Here is a 10722-nt window from a genome sequence, read left to right as displayed (position 1 = left end):
TTCGCAGTGCTCCACCGAGCCAGACGAAGCAAAAAACGTACTCGACGCAGGACAGTACTTTGCACCGATGAATGGGATGAGGTTACCGAGAGGCGGATGGTTAAAAAATCCCTTCGATGAGATAAGATTCAACGGAAAAACCGAAGACTCGAATCCTATGCGATTCATTAAAAAATTCAACTCGATCGCAACCTACGAGGAGATCGACGATCGTGATCTTCTTCACTTCTTTGGAAGATGCCTGAGAGACCAAGCATCCAATTGGTTCGAGATTCAGGACTTCGCGCACATCAACGAAGCTCGTGATGCTTTCATACAGCATTATTGGGGCGAAAACCAGCAAGCTAAATTTAGGGAAAAACTATACATGGGACAATACAACGCTAAGAAGACACCGAATATGTCCGATTACGCGTTGGATCTAGCAAGACAAGCCAAAAACCTAAGTCCACCCATGGGCGATATAGAAATAATCCGCTGTCTAAAGAGACATTTCGATAAGGAAGTCTCACGCGAGATTAAGTGGTCAACCACAAAGACCATTCCCGACCTTACTGCAATTTTGGAGGAAATCCAAGATGAGAGGCAGGTAGCTGCTGAAACGAAAACTGCAAGATCCACGGACAAGGCAGTAAACAAAAGCGCTCAGAAGAAGACACCAAACCCAACATCATACAACCGCAGATCGCAATGGAATGCGAAAACAAATCCATATACCTCAAAGGGAGAGCAAAAAGCACTGCCCTGGTATGGCCAAGGCCAAGCGAGAAAATCGAAACCCAAAGTAGAATTTCCTGAATCTGACTGTGATCAGATCCGGAATAACAACGCAGCGAAATCAAAGGGAGGCAGCAATGCACTAAAAAACTCAAACTTTGAGACGAAAGCGCCGGGAAAAAAGGGAATTTCATCAATACGGCAGAGAGAAGTATCGTCCACGGATTCCATTTCCTCATCCGATGAAAGCTCAATCAGCCAGGAACCAGAGGAAAAATATGAAACTAAACAAGTTTCAATAATGAGAACATCAAAAATTCTCAAAGAACTAAGTGATGACGAAGTCGATTCAAACGACGAGGTTCAATGTCATCCGATTATCGATGTAAAAATCGGTAATACAAAGATTAGTGCTCTCGTAGACACTAAGGCTGAGATATCAGTCATGGCAACGAATACGTTAGAAAAGCTAACGAAAGCCGGGGAGACTCTAGATAGAATCCCAATACGAAAATGCAAATTAAAAGGCGCATTTGGAGAGCAGGAAATGACGATAGCCTGCAAGATTCAAGTCAATCTAGGCATCAATGACACGCAGCTTGTACACGAATTTTACGTTGTGGACAGACTGTCGTTCCAGATGGTTCTAGGACATAATATTTTGACTAAATTCGAAGCAACAATAACTTGTAAAAATGACGAATTCAACGTCAAATTTCAAAATATCAGATCGTCAACTAAACTAATTTCTTCAATTAGTAAGGAGGAGAAAAATAGAATAACAGAGCGCAAACAACAGCTCAATAGACAAATTAGACAGCTACAAAAAGAAAAACAAAAATTCAACATCAGAATTGCGAAGAAACAAGAAAAAATTGCCAAATTGGACAATAAACTCCGCAATAACGATCTGTCTAATAAGGAAATCAACCTGAAACAAGAAAATTCCATCAAAGATACTCCATCGACAAAACCATCAAGTTCGAATAAAAAAGAAAACACTCAAGAAAAACAAGTACAAAAGAAACACAGATGGAATAAGAAGACGAAATATAACCAAAATGCGACAAAATCACAAAAGAGTCAACGTAAACAAAAAACCAAATGGATTCATAGCATCTCCAGAAAAACCAAGAGAAATCCTCTAGATAAGTCAGATCTAGAAGGGGGCAACACAAAAAAACAAAAGCCTCAAAAAACAACAACTTCCAAAATGGAAGGGGGCGATAGAAAATTATCATGCAACGAACAACAAAGCACCTATTTTTGTGAACAATGCCAGAATGCAGAAATCCACAAATTAGAAAACGAAATTCACGAATTGCGATCAGAAGCAAAAAAATTTTTCAACCTAAAGAAGAAAATATTCAAGAAAATCGCATATAAGGAAAACCTAATTAGAAAAATACGAAAATTCAAATTTAATTTCCGTCAACCCCGAAAAAATCAAATTTCCGAAAATAATAGTTGGAGGAGAAATAACTCTGAAAAACATTTCAGAACAACAAAACAACAAAAACTAAACAATAGTCCAACTTCCAACACGACTACCGAAGATTCATCATTTGAAACCGATACGGACGAATCTAATACCTCAAAACTCAATACGTCTTCGACAGAAACGGAAACTGAGGAGAGTGATATCCCAAAACCAAGTACTTCTAAAACAGAAGTAAACAGCCAAGAGAAGCAACAACAAAAGGCAGCAGAATCGAGAAAAATACTCAACGAAGAGCTCAATAAAAGATTATTAAGAATAATAGACAAGGCAGAAAAACTGCTTAATGACGAAACAACATTATCTGAACGAGAAACATCGACTGATTCGTCAAGCGAAATTCCCATCGATACGGAGGAAATTATAAATTTCTTCCAGGCAAAGGATCAAGAGGAACAACAAAAGAAATCAACATCTTTCAAACCTACGCAAAAATCTTCCAGAAAAGGCAAGAAGACCCGAAGTGGGTCGAAACGTTTAAAATTTAATAAATGAGTTTTACTTGAGATCTCATTTTAATTTTTTAATTTTGTGCATGATGTCCGCACAGGCTCCGATTGCCGTCGATATTTTATTTTTAATAAAAATACGTATTGTCAAGTTAGATCATATGCTATTTACTAATCACAAACATACTTTTCTTGACAATAATAAATGGTTTGTTAACCTATCATCGGTCACCATTCCACGTAATATTCCAGGCTTTTTACAACTAGGACAGAATTTTAGCATCTCGATTTCAGATGAAATTAGATTAACCATTGAATTTATCAAGAACATAGAGAATAATATTTAAAAATGTTTGCTAGATGACAGAATAGAAATCAGGAATAACAAATTAACATTATTAACATAAACTCTTTTTTTGCATCCTCTAACACGGTTAACACCCAGATTAAGAATCTTGTTTTTCACACCAATAAATTTTTTAAAGAAAATCCAAATTTAATATTAATGAAAGCTGATAAAGGTAATATCACGGTTGCTTTAGACAGGGACATTTACTAACAAGGGACATGTCACAACTGTCCGGAACCGATTTGATTCTCCTTGAAATATGTTGTTAAATACACAAATCTAAAAGACACGTATTTTTTTATACGTGCGCAATTTGAGTTTTAAGGGGTGAAACACCCCTTTAAAGAATAACGGTATTTTTCTTTAGGATCAAATATCTGCTAAACTATAAGAGATATAAAGAAAAAACGTACAACAAATTTTAATGGCTTGAAGAGTACTTTAAAGTTATATGAACAAAAATTTTTTTTTTTTTTTTTTTTTTTAAAAAACCCTCACCACCTAATTTTTTTTTTCAAAATTAAAAATTTTGTTTTACCTAATTTAAAGCTTATTTTTTTCCAAATTCAACCATGTGTAATAAAGTTATGTTACGAAATATCATTTTCGAAAATTAATTATAAACGCTCCCGTATATACGCTCATCCGTGCTATGTGCGTAAGTAATTACCGTCGAACAATAAAATATATAAAAAATGTTTTTGTATAATTCTTATTTATGTTTTCTATGTATTTATAACTGCGTATTGTGTATATTTAGATTTAAAAAAAAATTTTTAAATATAATTAATAAGAATTTTTTAAATATACCCCCTGCTTTCTTATTATTTCTTTAATATTTAATTTCTTCTATAAAAATTAAAAACAATTATATTTTATAATAAAATTATTTTTTAATTGAATCTTGCGAATACCAATGTCGCAATATTTGGCATAAACAAATTTTATATCTTACGTTAAATGAATCATAAGATAAGATTATGTGTACGTGTTCCAGATAAGTTATAATTTTTACAATAAAATCTTTAATACGTTAAAATAAATAATAAAATAAGATTATGTGATGACGTATTTCTGATAAGTTAATATAAATTGTTCATGTAGCAGCATAATTCTCACAGTCGGTGTAGTCTTTTCGTTGTAATAATATCTGTGTAAACTGTTCTTTTATTGCAATAGAAAGCAAAATATAACATCTTTGAATATGATTATCAATCCGCTTAACGTTGTTAGACTTTTATTGGTGTCAATAAATTCAATATATTTAACAGAAACGCCAGTAACTGAAGCAGAAGTGGAATTAAAGGAAAACATTAAAAAAATATTACTGGATAGCGTTTTTCATTATAATGGGGTGGAAGTAACGGAAGAAATATATCTCGATTATGAAGAACCTTATAAATTACATAGTTTTGAAATAATTGAAGATGACGAAGAAGCATGGCATGAAGATAGTTTAAATTCTCATCCTCATTGTTCAAATGATGATACAAATTTTGATAGTTCTTATAAAAGACGAGCTGTTGAGTATTGGCGATTTCGGGACACTGATGAAAACAGTAATGACAGAAAAAGGAATCGTCCTCTAAGAGTAGTACAAAATAAATTTAGAAGAGTTTCATCTGAACGTCAGTTAAGGCGATGGGAAGAACAAATACAATCAGGTGGAAGTCGTACAGAAAAATTATCTTACATCTCCAAATTTACACATGATAAATTTACTGCAGCTGTCGAATCAGGATTCATGGTTCATGATATTGATTTAAAAAGATGGGCTTTACAAGCTCAAGAAGAAATAGGAAATTTAAATCCTATATTTAAAGCATCTCACAGTTGGATAGCAAGATTTAAGAAGTCTCACCGAATTGTTTCAAGAAAAGTTACGAAGTTTGTCACTAGAAGAACATTAGAAGATTCTGCTGATTTGCAAAAATCAGCTGATGATTTTCTGGAAACAGTAAAACCTCTTATTGAACAGTTTGGATCTGAAAATATTTACAATTCAGATCAAAGTGGTTTCCAATTGGAACTTCACTCTGGAAGATCATTGTCTAACCAGGGAGAAAAGAAAGTAGAACGTGTCGTGCAATCCATATCATCAACAACCCATTCATATACGATACAACCAATAATATCCTGTAATGGCAATTTGTTGTCCCCTTTATTTATTGTATTAAAAGAAGCTAATGGTAAATTTGGACCAAGAGTACAAGAAAATTTATTTAAAGCAGAAAATGTTATTGTAAAAGCATCGAAATCTGGTAAAATGACATCAGGTATTTTCCTTTTATAATTACTTTTTTTAACAACCTTATTTTATTTAACAATTTAATAAGAGTCATAAAAAAACTATTAAATTAACATTTATATTTTGTACAGATCATTTTAAAATGTGGTTAGAAGAAGCTTATTTCGCAAACATTGGTCCTAATAGCGTTCTTCTTATCGATTCATGGACTGGACATTGCCCCAATATGATTTCGGATTTAACACCTCCTGGAACACATATTACTACTATGATAATACCGAAAGGAACTACAGGGAAAATACAACCATTAGATGTTTATGGATTCAGAATTTGGAAAAATTTTGCTAAAAGATTTTCAGATGCGGTTTTACTGTTGGAAAGTAATATAAACTTACATGAACGAAATAATATAATAAAATTGCAATCTTTGATACATAATCAATTGTCATCCCCACGATATCAAAACTTATTTAAATATTCGTGGTTTAAAAGTGGTTATACGAATGAAAGACCAGACGAATTCGAAAATCCAGTACACTTTAGTTTAGACGAAACTTTAACAAAATGTGATATCGAAGGTTGCAATAATATAGCTGTAGTAAGATGTTCTTGGTGCAAGAAGTCATTATGTTTGAAACATTTTTTTGTCGAATATCATTATTGTAATGTGTATAATGAGTGAATAATATAAAATGCAAATACATTTTAAAAAAAATCTAAATATACACAATACACAGTTATAAATACATAGAAAACATAAATAAGAATTATACAAAAACATTTTTTATATATTTTATTGTTCGACGGTAATTACTTACGCACATAGCACGGATGAGCGTATATACGGGAGCGTTTATAATTAATTTTCGAAAATGATATTTCGTAACATAACTTTATTACACATGGTTGAATTTGGAAAAAAATAAGCTTTAAATTAGGTAAAACAAAATTTTTAATTTTGAAAAAAAAAATTAGGTGGTGAGGGTTTTTTAAAAAAAAAAAAAAAAAAAAAAATTTTTGTTCATATAACTTTAAAGTACTCTTCAAGCCATTAAAATTTGTTGTACGTTTTTTCTTTATATCTCTTATAGTTTAGCAGATATTTGATCCTAAAGAAAAATACCGTTATTCTTTAAAGGGGTGTTTCACCCCTTAAAACTCAAATTGCGCACGTATAAAAAAATACGTGTCTTTTAGATTTGTGTATTTAACAACATATTTCAAGGAGAATCAAATCGGTTCCGGACAGTTGTGACATGTCCCTTGTAAGTAAGATCGAACATATGCTCAGAGACATTAATATGTATAAGGTTATTACAAAGAATCCCATAAACAAGTTAACAAATAGTTTGAGGGAATGCTAACAAGGTGTAAGAACCGAAATCTTATTTTGAAACAAATTTATAAATATTTGTTTTGTAATGATGGTGCATTACCGAGAGCGTACGGTCTCCCGAAGGTTTACAAACCAAATTGTCCCTTTAGAATAATTGTGTCTTCTTTAAACAGCCCGTTATATAACCTTGCTACCTACCTTTATAAAATAATGTACGACAATTTCTCTAAACTAGTCATAAATCGAATAGTTTTGAATCTGTTAATAAACTTTCAGATACATACATCAATGATAAGGTGAATATTATCTCTCTTGACGTTATTTCTCTTTTTATGAACATTCCCGTGGATTTGGTCATAGAAAGCATTACCAGGAGATGACATTTCATTAAATGCGACATCCCTCAAATGAAATTCCTTTCTGCGGTTAAATTGATCTTATATTCTATCTATTTTAATTTCAATGGGGTTTGCAATAAACAGACCTTTGAAACTCCCATGGGCTCCCCACTCTTTCCTATCATTGCAGACACTCTGCATGGTCTGGAGCACAAAGCCTTACAGAATTTAAGATTCGCCCCTTCGATGTATTTTAGATGTGTAGATGATGTTATCTTTGCTGCTCTTGTTAATTCCTTAGATCATGTTCTAGAAACATTCAATTCTTTTCATCCGCGCCTTTAATTTACTATGGAAATTAGCGTAGACAATAAACTCAACTTTTTCGATTTATCGTTCATTCTTAATAACAACCGAATTATTTTTGACTGGTATCACAAATCGGCTTTCTTGGAAAATATTTGAATTTTCACTCATTACCCCCTTTGTCAAAAACGAGGCACAATCATGAGACAGAGCTTTCTTTTTGTCTCATCCCTTCTTTTACCAAAAAAAATTATGCATCAATATTTTGCAGAATAACTATCCGTTAAAATTTATTTTCGATACGATACGTAAACGTCTGTGGAATTCATTTTTTAATAAAGTATATAACAACCTCACGGACAATTGCGGAATGAGCGATGAACGAATCTCCTCGGGTTTTTTCACTGTTTCTTACATCTCGTTCATATCTGAACAATTTAAATCCATTACTAATAAAATTAACATGAGAACTGCATACATTAGCTTCAGTAAGCTGAACAGATTTATTAAGGTTCCTTTGGACAAAACGAACTATAACAACATAGTTTATAAAATTAACTGTATAAATTGCGACACATCATATGTGGGACAAACGAGAAGGCAACTGAAAATGCGAATTAATGAACATTGTTGTCACATAAAAAATAATTCTGCGACTCGCTCTGTCATTACAGAATATAGGATTGAGACGGGGCATGATTTTAACTAGAATGAGATACAAATCCTAGATAACGAACCGAGTTTGGAAAAAAGATTAATGTCTGAAATGCTTTATATTAAAAGACATAAAAACAGTTTCAATTTGCAAGTGGACACTGAGTTACTCCCGGATACATATATGTCAATAATTAATAAATTGCCTTTTATTTAGTTTACTATTAGAGAAACATATTACGGATATCTTTTTTGTTTTTCCTTTTTTAATATTATAAAAGAATATATGTGATTTTATTCCAGTTATTTCGAAGATATTTATCTTGTTTAGAATCTTATTATCATATAATTTGATGTTGTTATTTGACTTTAGTTTAATGTTATTATGATTTTTACTGTTACCGACTTTTTTGGATCTGACTTTGTTCTTCTATTTATAATATTTTTAATGTTGACGATTTTACCTATCTCTGAATATTATTTAGTGTTTAGACACTTTTAGTCATAAATTTATTTTAACAGAATATAGTCTATATCGTTTTTTATATAACTATTTTTGTGCGAGCGACATACTTGTGGGGAGTTATAATTATGTGAGTTTCTTTTGTATTTTTATTTTTATTCTTATTCTCATGAATTTTATTTTAGTTTTAATTTTCTATTGTTTTTAATTTCTTTTTATTTATATTTTTAATTATTTTTGATATATTTATTTCTCTATCTGTGCTGTCACTATTTAAATAACTTATTACCTTAAATGCTGTAACATATTTCTATTATTTTACGATTGGATTTACCGCCTCATGTATAAATACATCCAATACTTCTTTTATTGTGACTTGGGAACTCCGACATAAATTAAACGCAATTTGACGACTGATCCCGCTAAACATGTAACTTTCTGGTAACGTCACATTTCGACTATAATTAAGCAAATTTAAAACGTTTACATGCAACGGTAATAAAAGGTTCTGTAAACGTCTCAAATTAACGTTTTATTAGTGTCAGTTCGTAAAACGTATTAGAAACGTTGCTTTTCCGCATTAATTTGACAATTTGGAACGTCACAAATGAAATGTTTTGTAATGTTCAAGTAACATTTCGTATGAAACGTTTTCTTTGCGACTTTATAAACGTTACTTCAATGCTAGCATTTCTATGTTTCTAAAACATTCATTTCACTATGTACTTGAAACGTTTCATTTAAAACGTAAACTTTGAAAAACATTTTACTACTCCGCACTAACGTTATACTATAAATACGATATTATTAAAAGATTTAATTTTGCAGCCTCATAAAGTGAACTTACAATTTATCGTTGATAAATGATCATAACTTTTTAACAAATTGCAATTTTGCAACAAATAAGTCTCAAAATATTACTCCTATTATTATAATTGTTCGATTGCGACCGCTGGCGGCTTCCACGTATCAGAAAGTAAATATAGGGACATACTGATAACCGCGGCAAATGTCGCGCGCTGCAAGCGGTTGCACTCACCGTTTTAATTTTTTGTTTCGCACGTTATGATTGGTCGCTTGAATTGCGACAACGCACGATGTGCTCGCGTATGCCGAGCAGTCGGGGGACTTACCGCGTAGTGTGCCAACGTATTACAATCTTCTCGTATAATTGTGTGCCGGTTGTTTTGTACATTAATAATAAAGTTCTCAAGTATAATAAAATATCAATGACGTCGCGCACTCAAACTCCTGTTGCTGAGAGAAATCAACAACAAACTTATTTATAACTTATACTAACCTAAAAATTAATTAATATTTTACGTTTTAGAAAACTTATTGTTCCAAGTAAATACTTGCGCGAGCGGATTAGAAGTAGAAAAAAATATGGGAAAAATAAATAAATGCTTTGTGTCCAAAAGACATGCGTCGAATAATCAAAAAAGAATTATTAGAAACTTTGTTGGTAAATCACAAATTAATTAAAATAAATGATAAATCACAAACTAAAACTGCATCAGCAACGCAAAAAGGAAATAAAAATAAAATAAATATTCGCATAACAATTTGCACAGACTGAAAATCAGTGTACTGCAGCATTTCCAAAAGAAATAGATGAGGCAGAATCTATAAGATATATTGAAACGTTCGTCGATGATGATTTTCAATTACATAAATGTAACGTAGAATTTGACGATAAAATTTCATCTGCGACTGAAGAGTTTGCACTTGATGCTACTAAACAATGGGTTCTGAAATATAAACATTTATTAAGTCAACGGGCCATTAACGATTTGTTGCAAATTTTAGGAGTGCCATATCCAAAGTTTCCTGCAGACTCGCGTATTCTTTTAAAAACACCAAATTCGTGCCCCTATGAAATAATTAATATGCCCCCCGGTTTCTATTGTCACATTGGTATAGAGAATACAATTCGTAGACTCATCAATGACAGTATTAAATGCAAAATTTCTTATTTCAAAATTTAGAACCAGTGTTACTCATTAGTATAAACATAGACGGATTACCTATTTCAAACAGTTCAAAAAGTCAATTTTGGCCAATTTTTATTTCTCTACATGTAGATTCAGTTAGTCAAAAAGCGTCAAAACCTTTTGTAGCTGGAATTTATCACGGGCACACAAAACCAGCTGATGTTAATCAATTTTTAAGTGAATTTATTACAGAATTCAAACATTTGCAAGATAATGGATTTAATGGATGCAATAAAACTGTTAAAATGAAGGCCAGTAAATTACTTTGCGATGTTTCTGCTAAATCATTCGTTTTATGTACAAAAGGTCACACGGGATTTTACAGTTGCACTAAATGTACTCAAAGTAGTACCTTTATTAATAATCGATT

The 10722-nt window shown here is 31.9% G+C and overlaps 1 protein-coding gene across 1 annotated transcript; it reads left to right on the top strand.

Annotated features, from left to right (window-relative positions):
* Window positions 1-4147: 4147 nt before the first annotated feature.
* LOC146723910 (uncharacterized) lies at window positions 4148-6224 on the top strand. Its single transcript, XM_085480939.1, has 2 exons — window positions 4148-5289; window positions 5393-6224. The coding sequence occupies exons 1-2, from the start codon at window positions 4218-4220 to the stop codon at window positions 5941-5943; spliced, it is 1623 nt and encodes a 540-aa protein (XP_085337065.1). The 5' UTR covers window positions 4148-4217; the 3' UTR covers window positions 5944-6224.
* Window positions 6225-10722: the final 4498 nt, after the last annotated feature.

This window comes from Nylanderia fulva, unplaced genomic scaffold, assembly GCF_048542155.1.
Source record: "Nylanderia fulva isolate GAGA-0341 unplaced genomic scaffold, ASM4854215v1 Scaffold160, whole genome shotgun sequence".
Classification (NCBI taxonomy): domain Eukaryota; kingdom Metazoa; phylum Arthropoda; class Insecta; order Hymenoptera; family Formicidae; genus Nylanderia; species Nylanderia fulva.
Note: the sequence above shows the minus strand (reverse complement) of the source record. Positions and strands in the feature narration are given on the sequence as shown.

Excerpts from the sequence above, each read along its gene's own strand:
- LOC146723910 (XM_085480939.1), top strand. The coding sequence starts at position 4,218 with ATGATTATCAATCCGCTTAACGTTGTTAGACTTTTATTGGTGTCAATA. Across the intron at positions 5,290-5,392 it reads ATCTGGTAAAATGACATCAG|ATCATTTTAAAATGTGGTTA; the intron begins GTATTTTCCTTT and ends TATTTTGTACAG.